We start from the raw sequence: 14217 nt of genomic DNA, 5'->3' as shown, positions 1-14217 counted from the left end.
GTTCAAAAGAGATACCTGTGAAAAAGTGAATGCTTTTAGGCTGATATAAAACTTTCTCATGTAGATTTTATAATTAAAATATATTTTACTTCAAGATATTCCGAAAAGTAAAGTCAATGACAAGAGCTTTTCTAAAGCATGGAGTAAAAGTGATTTACCAACGGAAACCCATTCATCTTCTAATATACATGGGTCAACATTTGAAAGAGGGAAACTGAATAAAAGTGATGGTATGTACATTTTTGAATGAATCTTCCCATGCATTTGATTGTGATATGCATGTGTTGTTATGCTCCCAGTAAATCTGAATGAGTTTGAAACATTGTGTTAAATAACACCAGTGTCCCTTAATGTATTTCTTATCAGTTCACCTTTTCTAATGTATACAAACAGAGGTACAATAAGTAATTGGATCTTTATTGCGACAACTATGGTAGTATTTTAGTAGAAGCTAAGGGATGCTATATGTTTGTTAATTCATTTCATATATAAGTAATCACCTTAAAGTTTTGTGGTCGAGTCCATTTCTCTAAAAATGTTAGTAGAAGGTTAACTATATTTAGTTCATTGAATGATTGTAACTTGTACACATAAATCTATCAGTTGATCTTGTTTTCATAATTGATTTTTGGTGTAAGGGAGGTTTAAAAGATTCATCAAGAGTGTCACTAAATTGTCTTTAGGTTTAATACAAAGCAAGACAATCTCTCTGTTAACATGTATATAAATTAATTTTTTTCAGTTGATATCATAAAGGCTTCTTATGTCTGATAAGCCTTGAATGTATTGACATTAGCTAGGTGCCAAGCTGAAAATCCAGAAACCATATTATTAAAAATTAAAACATTGTTTGAGATCCGTATTGCTTTATCTAGTTTCTTAACACATTTTAACTGAACTGAATAATGATAATGACTTTAGCAACATGCATCTTCCTGTGTACAGTGATGTACATAACAACATAGTTTGATATTTGTTTGTTATAGATAGTTAATGTGATTAGCATGATGGTTGCACTTCTGTTAATATAGACAATAGGAACTCCTTTTACGGTTAATACTATAAAGTTTCATAAAAATTATATCCTAGAATGAAAAGTTAATTTGCACTACATTTTTTCAAAGGAAGGGCTAGCGCTGTGTGGCATATGAAGCAAATTTACAGATCTAACATTGTTGGGTTGATGTTTAGACAAGTTGATTATATATATCTTCCTCAAAATTTCATTTGTCTGTCTGCTTATCTCACTATCCATTTCTATTTATACTGTTAACATTCTCAAGTTAAGGCTTTACATAATGATGAAGCATACAGATTATATCTGGGAACCAAATTCTCTCCAAAAGAGGCATGGGTTTGTGAAATAGCTGTATTTAAAAAGTGCAACCTGAAGTAAGTAGTCATCAACGTTAATATGTAGTGTTGAATGTTAACATTGGTATTTAGTGTTGAATGTGATTGTTTGTAGGAGCAGGAGGAAGTAGATCCCGGCCTGATTTAGGAAAACAAAGATCCAGCAGTAATGTAGCCTCACCTACTCACTCTAGAACACCTTCAAATGCCTCAGATACAGCTCTCTATGTCCACTCAAAAACTACAGAAAACTTTTTTCATGACCCAGCAGAATTTTTAGAGCAATTGAAGGGTAAGGTCACAATTTGAAGCTTTTTGATAAGTACTTCACATATGGTAACATTGGGGGTAGCATTGGGTGCTTTAGATTCTATGAAAAACACATGAAGAAACAACAGGATAATCATTGGAAATTAATTGGTCGGATCATAATTATATTCAGATTTGAGTTTAGTGATATTTTCAGTGATCATCAGCAGTTTATAATGCACTGCTACTGCAAGTTTCTAATAGTTGAAGGGGACATAACACAGTTTGGTGCTATATTCAAAATTTGCTACTTGACTTGCATTTATGTTTCCTCCAATTTAATATGCTTTGAAACTGGATATTTATGTGAATAAATTATGCTGTTTCCTTGAAGTTAATTTAACATTTTGTTCAGTTTGTGGTACATACAGTGTTGCTTGTGCATGACGTAGTGTTTGTTTTAGAATGCAATGAGTTTGTAAAAATGACGAGGATACATTGTTATCAATGTTACATTTCTAAATGCATTTAAGGTAACATAACAGCCATTTTGTTTATGTGAAATACAGTGCACACATTTTATTTCTACAGTTCTTTCAAAAATATATGTTTGCTTCCCTTTTTATTGAAAATTAAGTTAATTTCTTAAAGCATTTCTCAAACTTTATTTAAAAAGAAGTTTCATAGTTAACATTTAAATTTAGAAATTTTGATCTGCTAAAGGTTATGTAACAGACTTCATTTTTTGAATGCACTGTGATACAAGAAATTTTGCACCTGCTATCGGCTAATCTCTATCAGTCTTGTTATCAAAGCGAAACCAATACAGTTAATTTTATTCTTAAAGAAATAAATTTTGTTTATTTGAAAAAATACATAGGTGCTCTCTTGCTTGCTTACTTATCAAAATACTTTTGTTAATTTAATTGGAATATTGTATTGGTAAAAATTACTGTGTTTGTGTCATGTTTCAACTTGGCAATTGTGGGATTAAGATATAGCATTACTGGTTTACGATGCTAGGTATTTCCTATGGAAACTGTTGAAAAGAAAAGATTTAGATTTTTACATTTTCTGTAAGATATGATGTAAATGCCTTTTCCAGCACTATCATTCTTTAATTTTGTTTTGTTACAAAGTAATTATGTTTCAAGAATCCATCTTTTCTTGCAATTGGTCTGATCTTCTAAATTAAGTCATCTTTGTCTAGTTATTGTGAGCTGTTTCTGTAAGAATTTTACCAATGAAACAGTAAAGTACTGTTCTTTTTCTCCTATATAAGGTTTTGACCAATTTTGAAAACTTTGATACATATTAACACAGTAAATAATGAACAGCAAAACATCATTTTGGCTAAAACTATCACTAACCTAACAAAATTTATTTCCTCTTCATGTTGATTTTTGCCATTCGCATTGGTACATCTCATTATTATGGAGATAATTTGGCCCCACCCTCTCAGTCAAGGTCTGACTTTGAAACTTTGCTTAGTTTACATGTATTAGTTTGTGATTAGGTCAGTTTATGGGGAATCACTAGTGGTAGGTTGATGATATTTGGTATTCAGTTTTACAAGCATTGGCTCACCTCATTTTCATATAGATTATTTGACCCTGCCCCCTCAGTCATGGTCTAATGACTTTGAAACATTTGCTTATTTTTCATGTATTAGTTTGTGATTAGGTTAGTTTAAGAGAAACAGTTAGTGGTAAGTCAGTTATAAATGGTATGCAGTTCTATAAGGCAAGCATAAGCAAATCTTATTTCCATCGATAACAGTTAGTCCTGCCCCTCAGCCATGGTCTTTTGACTTTAAAACTTTTGCTCAGTTTACATGTATTATATTGTGGTTAGGTCATTTTAAGATGATATTCGGTACACAAATGTATTGGCATTTGCAAGTTTTATTTCCATGGAGAATATATAACCCCACCCCCTAATTATGGTTCATTAACTTTGAAAATTTTACATAGTTTACAAGTTGATGTTTGTGTTCATGTTTGTTTAAGGGCATCCGATACAGTTTCTCGATTAAATGTCATTTTTATAATTTTGTAATATGTTGTAGGCCTTGGCGAGTTATAAAATAAAACACAAAATAAAACATAGGTCACCGTGCTAGTTTTCGAGAAAATTGAGGCTGAAAATTGGGGATTTCTGCAATTTTGTAAAAAAATTGGCAATTTTATAATTTTTTTGGAGCAGATATTTTTCGTCGTAAATTATTAAGATCGGGTTCAATCTGAAGCTGTGATAAATGACAAAAAGGAAAAAAATAAATCACTACACGAATAACTATGGAATTATTCAAGCCTTGCTTGACATTGCAGACCAGATGCTCAAAGTGGTATTTTTTTTAAACCTAAAAAAAGGAAATAAACTGTTTCTGAAAATGTCATTTTTATCATTTTTCTGCATAAACTGCATTTTGTCATGCTTTCTCCAAATCTCAAATAAAAAATATAGGTCACCGTGCTTGATTCCATGATAAACGCGATTTATCCTAAAAATTGCGTCCCCCTTTTGTAACCTCAACGTTAGCGCCAAAGTGCACGACGTCGCTGGCAGACAATTCCGACGTTATCTCTGCAAATTACCTGCGACATTTTTCAGATGTATAAATATTGCTTGTAAAGTACTAACTCTAAATTGGTTATATTGTTTCCGGAAAAAAAAACCATGTGAATGATAAATACCTCTCTCTGTTTGTGGTCTAAGTGAGAAACATCTCAAGAAAAACTTTTTTTTAAAGTTATTACGGACTGTTGATAATTTTTACAGCTTTTTGAAATTAAAGACTCGGCAATTTAGAATTTGACATACACACTCATGTATTAATTTGATGTATTAATCTATAAAATATGTTGACCTCTAGATGTTGTTTTTTATTTTGTTTGATGTGCTGCTGTTTCATTACAATACTCCTTTACATCCCTCTATTCACGTTTTATTCAGTTTTTATAATTTAACATTTATTCATAAAATCTAACTTTTTTTCGGGTCATTGATTACAATTGAATAAAATTGAGAGGCTCCTAAACAGTTTAAAATTCACAGTTTGTATAGCTCAAAGACTATGCGTTTTCGGCTATGTTCATTGTTGAAGACCGTACGGTGTCCTATAGATAACTGTCGAGGAGACCGCGGGACCGGCAACGTATCGGAAGTCACATTGTATCTAAGGTCGACGTCACACGGCGACGTCTCCTTATATTTGGTTAGTAACTAGTAAACGTCAAACTACAAAGCTGTTGTGTATTTTATCAGAGTTATATTATAAGATATCGTCCCCACATTTATGGTGCCGTGACTAATGGAGCTACCAAAGCTGAAATCAAGAAGAACGGGCAATCGTAGTGCCGTTACCAGACTTTTACGAAAATTTGCCGACGCAAAAGAAAGTTCTGAATTCGACCGAGAGGAGCTGTTAGCCACATACGAAAATCTACAACAGAAGAAGAAGTTACTCGACACACTAAATGAACAAATTGAGAACGCATCGGAAACAGAGGATATAGAGACGGAAATCGTAGACACAGATGAGTATACTACAAATTTTGTTACTAAACTGAGACATTTTAAGATATTCATAGATAAGACATTACAACCCATTTCCAATCAACCATCACATTCGTCTTATCAAGTTTTAAATGTAGACAGTCCACCGTTCATTCCTACAAGTTCACCTGAAATAGTACAGACAAGTTATGTCGCCCCGTCATTGCCACAGTCTAATGATGCCGCTCGAATTTTAACAGAGACAAGCCAAATTGCCACATCAATTCCCACATCAAGCTATGCTGTCCCGTCCGCTATATCCAGCAATCACCGTTTGCCAAAATTAACGTTACCTTCATTTAATGGCAATATATTAGAATGGCCAAGCTTTTGGGATTCGTACGAATCAGCAGTTCATTACAACCCAACATTGACAGATGTTCAAAAATTTAATTATTTGAAGGCCCAATTAGAAAACGAAGCCGCTCAGACAATTGCCGGATTTTCTCTAACTAACGCTAACTATGCCGAAGCCGTTAATGTTCTGATAGAGAGATTTGGACAGACTCATAAAATCACACAAGCACACCTACAAGCACTGCTTGATATTACGCCACCCCGAGATGACCTCATAAGCCTGCGAATGTTTTATGACAAAATGGAGAGTTTAGTTAGAGGACTTGAATCGCTTGGACAGACACAGGACTCATACGGTAATTTATTAGTCCCGATTATAATCAGCAAACTGCCCGGAGAAATCAGAAAGCATCTCGCGCGGGAGCATGGTACGACAAATTGGTTACTACGAGATCTTAGAAAAAGTATACTTAAGGAAATACAAATTATGGAAGCCGGACAAGTTTCACAGACGGAAACTGATATTTCGACTTCAACCTTTTTCGCCGGTGCTAAATCACAAAGAAAACACAACGCAAGTACTAGAAATGCAAATCACCATTTAACAGCTAAGCCGTGCATTTTCTGCAAAGATATTCATTCGCCTGCCAATTGCCCGAAAATACGCGATTTAGAAAAACGCCTCGCTATCGTTAAACAAAACCATTTATGTTTCAACTGCCTCGGTAAACATCACATAAAGGAATGCAAATCAAAAGGCTCATGTCGTAACTGCAGTAAAAGACACCACACTAGTTTATGTAGCGAAGTTAAACACACCGCAGACCCCGAAAAGAGAAGTAACGCTGACACTAGAAATTCTTTAAACAGTTGTAATAAGAACGAAACTACGCCATCTACATCAACTATAGTAAATCTTGTGAAGGACACCGAGATACAAGAAGATTCCACGATTTTACACTCGTCAGCACAATTTCACTCAAATGTATTGTTGAAAACTGCCGTGGCCCCCGTTTGGTCAGATCGTCATTGCACTGATACTAATATTTTGTTTGATGAAGGCGCTCAAAGATCTTTTGTAACGGAGAGTCTTGCGCGTAAATTGAATTTACAGAGAGAAGGAGCCGACAATATTCAACTCTCATCATTCGGAGAAACCAACGCAAATGCTAGGCGACTTGATAAAGCTACAGTTTATGTTGAAACTGAAACTAGACATAAAATCCCAATACAGGTTTTAATCGTTCCCATGATAGCTACGCCGTTACAGAACCACATTCGTTACATTGACAGGAACAATAACTATTTGGAAGGACTAAAGCTCGCACATCCTGTTACGCAACAAGATACTTTTGAAATTTCGTTATTAATTGGAGCCGATTTTTATTGGGAAATTATTGAAGATAAAGTTGTACGCGGAAACGGACCTATCGCAGTCAAATCGAAACTAGGATACTTACTTTCTGGACCGTTAGAAAAACCACACTTATCAACAGCGTCAAGCATTGTCAATGTTCTTATTTCACATAAATCAGAGGAACACGACTTAGAAGCGTTTAGGAAGATTGAAGCTACAGGAATAGAATCTCCAGGAGTACACGGAAAAGAGAGCTATATAGAATTTCGCGACGACAAAGATTATGCAAAGTTACCATGGAAACACAACAACGATTAAATAGAACATTAAATATTTTTATGGACTTTCGGAGTTAAGTATGATCGAGCATATTTTGTTTGAAAATGTGTTACGCAATTATGATGGACTGTTAAAGTTATGCGATTTTGTTTTATGAACTACGTTAGTTCATCTGTGAAATTCAAAGAACTGTGATTTTTTTATTTTGAGAGACTTTAATCTTAATTCAATGTAATTCATTTATTGTATTTCAATTTTCTTTTCTACGTAAAGTAATTTTTTTTTGAGGCCCCGAGAATGTCGAGGAGACCGCGGGACCGGCAACGTATCGGAAGTCACATTGTATCTAAGGTCGACGTCACACGGCGACGTCTCCTTATATTTGGTTAGTAACTAGTAAACGTCAAACTACAAAGCTGTTGTGTATTTTATCAGAGTTATATTATAAGATATCGTCCCCACAATAACTTTGTTAATGTCTGTGTCCTGTTTGTTTCTTGTGGAGAGTTATCTCATTTACAGTTATGCCATATCTTGTGTTTTATGTTGTGAGAAAACAAAAACAAAATCTTATAAAGGAGATTCATCAATATGCTAAAAGATGCTTTTGTCCACAGAGAGAAACTATACAATAATTTTGATTTTTTTTTTTCATTCGGAAAAAACGAATGAGTAAATAGCAAGAGGACTGGACAAAGGGGCCTATTACCTATGGGTAATTTCATTGGTAATTTACTATATATATTTTTTCACCACAGTGCTACACATTGCGGGGTACATACAATATCGCACATGCTTTGCATCTGTCTGTCCTTCCGGTCCTTGTGGTTAATTAGATTTTTCAAGTGTACAATTCTTGCCAAATTTCTATGAAACTGATATCGTATGGACACGTTCGAAAATCACTGCATATCAACTATTCGTTAAAAGAGTCAGTATGCCATTCGGAAATATTAACTATATCGGAAATTGCATTGTATTTGCTGTCATTCCGTAATTTCTATAGTGTATTTGTAAAAAAAAAGTCAAGAATAAACATCTGTGTTACAAGCTCATGATACGCCCGTAGTCTAATGAAAAAAACCATAATGCATGTTTTTAAAATAACACGGGGTGGTACAGGAAGTTATTGGAAGTATATCCTGACTCATTCCTTATCCTTATAAATAAAATTTGAATACATATCGTTTAACCATCCTGAAAAAAGAACCATATTAAGTTTAATGACATTAGGATAATATGATATACTGTACCATATTTACGACGGACAGCCGGACGCCGGACATTTTTATACCATACTATGTCCAATCAAAATGTTTACGGGTGTATGAAAATATTGTTGGCTATTGCCTTTAGAAATTTCCTCGGAGTTCGGTATTTTTGTGATGTTACTTTTTGTTTGATAGAATACGTGCTACGTGGAGGTAATATAAACTTTGTTCTTTTATTAAAGTTGTATCATTGTTGATTTTAGCGAAATACCATTATTTATCTAACATAAATAAATTGAATAAATTGTTCAGTAAGGAAGTTTACTTCTTCGTGTAAAATAATCGGTATCGGTTTTAAAATAGCATTGTTGGTTTTCTGTGCTGTAAGAAATTGACAGGTAATCGGATCCGGACTAAATCATGGTTTATGAAGGATAATGATATATTTGCCACTGGACGTTAAGCAATCAAAAATCAATCAATACATAGGACATAGTCTTGGTATATAGCTGGCATTTAAGGTAGCGCCTTCCCCATATCAAAATGATAATTGACATGCATTATATTACTAGTAACACCAAAAGGGTCAGTCATCTTGGGATTGCTTTACTATACGATATTTTGTTAAAGATCTCACAGAAACAGTAATGTGTTTTATTTCTTATCATTTGATTAGCCTGTTATCCTGTAAGAATCAAATGCACTAATATTAATGTTGTAGAAGTTAGCATGTGGGAGAAACAGAAATTGGAGCACCAAAAAATTCACGTTACGTTTCTTATTACGGAAAACTACACGCATTACGTCCCGCAAAAAAGTGACGTTTTGCGGGAATTCAAACGCTTAACGTCGCGCCAAGAGTTAACTCCCTTGAAACTGTATCGGATGCCCTTAAAGAGAACAACTTATGGAAAGTCAGTGGTATTTGGTTTGCAGTTGTATTAGAATTGGCACATCTCATTTCCATGGTGATAGTTTAGCCCTGTACCTTCAGTCATGGTTTATTGACTTTAATATTTGCATAACTTACATGTTGAAGTATAGCTATTTTAATTTCAACATTTGCATTATTAAAAAAAAACGAATAGGCGAGACATATTTCTGTGTTAATAATTCATTACATATTTAAGTGTGTTTGATTTAATTATCTTGAAAATTAATGATAGACAGAAACTTGTTATATCTAAAAATGTTCATACAACTTCAACTTTAAGTGACAAAATAAGATCTTGAAAAGTGTCACTATGATTTCAACCATCATTTGATTGCCTTAATATGGAGTAGTAAATGCTCATAAAAGTCTCTAGTTGTTAGTTAAAAGTACTTTGCAGCTAGTCATACTTTTACTTTTACTATGATATTCTGGCTTCATGTTTGTATTAATAAACTTCAGTTGATACTGAAAGAAAATAATACTTTGAAAGTCATCAGGCAACTTATAATTGATAATTCTATCATTGGAAACCATTTTTTGTGTTTTCATTAATCTGCATGAACTGTGGTATTAAATAAATCTCTCTTGAAATCTTTGAACATGCAAACATAAAGTTAAATTTACCATGACATCTCTCTATAAACAGATTCCATCAAATGAAAAAATTAAAAAGATATCCCAATGAATGGCTGTTAGATTTCGAACATTTTATAACATGTAAGTCTCTTTTACGTTTCAGGAAGCTCAACACTTACTTCACCAAAAGATGAAGACAAATGCAATGATGTAGAAAATGGTAAATATAGTTTTTTTTATACAAGTATACTGTATATTTGTCATAACTTAACATTGAGATAAATTGCTATTAAATAATTGGTTACGCTGTCAAAATATGCCATTAACAGTCCTAGATAAATATAGGATATGTCATTAGGGTGTGCTTTTTGTTTATAACATTAACAGCTACAGAATATGTATTGAGCATGCTTTGATAAGCCATGCATCTTTTTTAAAGAAAAAATATGGAAACATTTCATTCCAGAGAAAGCTACACGCAAAGTACTTTTAATTCACAAGCCCAAATAATACAAAAATATATATATGCTAAAAGTGTATGGAAAATCTAGACTGAAAAGATATCACTTGTATCATGGTATAACATTTTCCATTTATAGTTCAATCAATAGGTTGTATCAAATTTCATAAAAAGGAAACAATTTACTGTGTCCCATTCTTAATAAAACACCTTACAATTATTTTCAGGAAGCTGTAGTTATTGAACTTTGCCCCCAAATGATCAATTATTTTTCACAAATTTTCTTTTCATCTTTTCCTATAGAATCTTTGGATAAATAAGCTTAGCTCCATATTGATTTTGCTGTTTTCACCTGTTACGGGCCTGTTACACCAAGAGTTGTGAAACTACAATTTCAACAGTAACACCCACCAAAAAAGTGCATGTTTTTTTAAAGATAAAAAAGCATGTATAGAATATAGCAAACATTTGGCTGTAATTTTATTTTCATACTAATTTTATTATAATTTTTATCACAAACTAGTGCTGTTTAATACATATTTTAATCCTTTTGGTTTGTTATTTTGATTTGTTTGAATTAAGTTTATTATCAATATTTTCTACCAGGGGTATTTGCTGAAACATCATTTATTTTGGATTCAGCATGTGACATTACTATTATTCAATCTCCACCTGGTAATGTTTCAGCGGGTATGTTCAATGCACATATTTTCTAATCCCTATATTACTAATTTTAATGTCCATAAAGAAATATACTGGAGATTTGTAGGTGACAATGCTATGTTTCAGTATGTATTTAGAAAAAAACAGACTTACATGTTTTAAAGGTAATTTGATTGGATCTACAATGTTTCTATAAGGATACCTAAGGATAATCAGTGCAGGCAAGGAAGATGCAAATTAAATAATATAATGTTATTAATTTTACAATAAATTGAATAATACCAACCTAGTTATGTTCGTCTGTCCCATAGTTTATTTCCTTTCTCTTACTGTAATTTGCCTCAAACACATGTTATGAAACTTATTTAATATGCTTATTACCACAAAACACAGATCAATTTTGAATTTTGGTGGCGTCACTTTTACCGTTCAAGAGTTATGCCCCTGTACAAATGGAAAAAATGGTGAATTTTTCTATTCCATTCTCTAACTTAAGTTTGCCTCATCCTAAAGTTATGTAACTTATTCAATATGCTTTTTACCACAAAACACAGATCAAGTTTTAATTTTGGTGGTGTCACCTTTCTAGAGTTTTGCCCCTGTAAAAATGGAAAAATTGTTGAATTTTTTGTTTCTGTTCTCTAACTTAAGTTTGCCTCAACCAAGTGTTATGAATCTTATACAAAATGCTTATTACCACAAAAGACAGATAATGTTTAAATTATGATGGCGTCTTTTAAATTGTTCTATAATGCCTTTTACAAATGAAAAAATTGTTGAATTTTCTTGTTTGTTCTCTAACTTAAACTTATACACAAAACTCAGATGAAGTACAAGTTTGGGTAGTATTACTTTTATGTTTTCAGTTATGTCCTGTTATAAGTTCATAGGATATGCAAAAAGGGGGGGGGGGGGGCATCATCTGTGTCACATTTCCAATTTATTCTCTAAACAATGTTCAACAAAATAAATGTCCAGTTCCATTTTAACAGCTTTTGCAATTACTAATCAAGAGTAATACTCCTTGATTATCTTTAAAAATGTAGATTTTTCATTTAGGTTTCAAGTTAAAAATTATGGTACAATTTTTCAGAATCTTAAGATTTTAACTATGTCGTGATCCATAAAATACAGGTCAAGTCCAATTTTGACAGTCTTGGCATTTTACATTAAAAAATAAATTAATTAATTATCTTTGAAATGGGGATTTTTTTTATTCTATTTTTTGCTGTCTGGACAATAACTAAAGTACCACTTGACAAAATTTAGTTAGATTCTATTATGATGTCATGGACCATAAATTACAAGGGAAGTTTGGTTTAAATGGATTTAACACTTACTGCTCATTAGTTATACCTTTAAACAAGACTTCCTTTGATTTCTTAATGACAATAAATGTTTCACTTAACAAAATCTAAAACACAATATCATTGACCATAGCATACAAGTTTTTTTGACATAGTGGATATTTTCTATTCAAGTGTATGCTGAGTTATCTGTGATTCCTAATCAAAGTAATTCTTATGTTTTAATTTCTTAAGTGGTCCTTTTCCCTTCTCCCCCATCCCTAAAGTGAGTTTTAAGCTTTTCAAGCTTTTTTGTTGAAGGTTTGACCTATAATGGTTTACTTTTTACACACAGTGAATTGGATGAAGAGTTGTCTCATATAACTTATGGCTATTTGGAAATCTATTCCGCTTGAACTCTTGATGTTACACAACATTAACTTTTGGTGATGACATCAAAAGTTGTTATAGGACCATTTATGACAAATAGCAATAAGGCAGAGTTCCCGAAAAAAATTTCCCCTGGTGGTCCTGGTAGAAAATCTGCTGGTCCTCACCATTAATCTATTGAAAAATACTAAAATTGTGTCAGTCCTATGCAAAATTTTGGTAGTGAAATCCTGAGGACTTACACTTTTCGCGAACTCTGCTTAGTAAGGTGTATCTGGCACTCATATCACATCTTCTTAACTGCAGTCATATGGAATTTAAAAAAAAACACTTGTTTGATGTCTTCTCCAGAGTTTTCTTTATGGACAAATAATCAGTAACATCTTTTTACTAACAATAGATACATGTATAGTAATATCATTTTGAAACCCTGATCTGTATTTTTTTAAGAGCTACTATTGTAATTTTTATTTAAATCATGCTGATTTTTTTTTTTTGCATGGCTGAAGTGACTGAATAAGTCAAATTTTAAAGTTATAAGAAAAAGTAAAATAAATGAACTGGTAATTTTAGTTTTACTATTGGGAAATAGTAGCTTTACAATAGATTTGAATACTCACAACAAAGTATATATTACATAATTTCTATTTTAAAATTTCAAGTTTAATTTATTGTAAGTGCAAAATTATTTCTGTAACTTTAAAAGTTTGAAGTATCTTCTTTTCCAAGAGATCAGTTATGTAACTAAGTCAACTAAGTGCACTGAGAGAGATATCAGTGCCTATGTTGTTTCAATCTTAAATTAGAACCACATTTTTATTGATACTACTGAAGTATAGCTATCAAGGGAGACTATCTAAAGGAAAAGAGGATGATATATGAAAATTACAAAATGGAATTAATGTTCAAATTGGTAATCATAAAGTAATCAAATCCCTATGAAATCTAAAGCTTAAACAAATAACTATTGCATTATATTTTCCCCAACTTATAGCACTATAAGTATATTATCTGATAAGTTTTTTGATGTTTAAAAATATAAACCCTGTCTGTATCAAACCACTTGAAAATCAATTAAAGTAATATTTGTTTGCAACAAAGAAGTCATTATAACAAACAAAAAATAGAACAAAGAAAACATAAAAATATAAAGACTTATTAATGGATTCTATTATTAAACATTTTATAAAACAAAACAAAATAACAAAAAATCAAGAACTTATAAATTTTCTTATGAGGAAGAAAGTCTAATCTCCAGGTAAGTTATAAATTTATATAGATATTACAGAAATCTTTGAATTAAGGAATCTCTATTGCCTGTACTTTTATTAAGTGTTGGTATTTTATTTGTATAGTGTTTGCTTGTTTAAAAACAGATTATGTGACAGGTGTATGTCTGTTTATTCGGTCTTAAGTAATTCTAATCGAATTTGATTTTCTAATTTTCTTCTTTCATGCAAATAACAAATGTAAACCAAACCAAAGAATATGAAGGATTATTAGTCACAAAATCTCATGATAAGTAACTTTACTTTAAGAACAAAGAAGAGAAAACCTGATTTTAAAACAATCATATGACATAATGATCAAACTTTGGATAATTC

General features: G+C 32.1%; 1 protein-coding gene across 8 annotated transcripts in view; it reads left to right on the top strand.

The window, feature by feature from the left end:
• Window positions 1-14217, top strand: part of LOC134712146 (ral GTPase-activating protein subunit alpha-1-like) — a 93681-nt gene that overhangs the window by 26455 nt on the left and 53009 nt on the right. For 6 of the 8 annotated variants that reach the window (XM_063573332.1, XM_063573339.1, XM_063573334.1 and 3 more), the window contains 4 exons: window positions 96-230; window positions 1469-1645; window positions 9978-10034; window positions 10881-10964. In XM_063573332.1, coding sequence (XP_063429402.1) covers window positions 96-230; window positions 1469-1645; window positions 9978-10034; window positions 10881-10964 — 453 coding nt within the window. The remainder of the gene's footprint in view (window positions 1-95; window positions 231-1468; window positions 1646-9977; window positions 10035-10880; window positions 10965-14217) is intronic. The other 2 variants (XM_063573340.1, XM_063573336.1) reach the window with 1 other exon arrangement.

Source organism: Mytilus trossulus, chromosome 3 (assembly GCF_036588685.1).
Source record: "Mytilus trossulus isolate FHL-02 chromosome 3, PNRI_Mtr1.1.1.hap1, whole genome shotgun sequence".
NCBI classification, from domain to species: domain Eukaryota; kingdom Metazoa; phylum Mollusca; class Bivalvia; order Mytilida; family Mytilidae; genus Mytilus; species Mytilus trossulus.
Note: the sequence above shows the minus strand (reverse complement) of the source record. Positions and strands in the feature narration are given on the sequence as shown.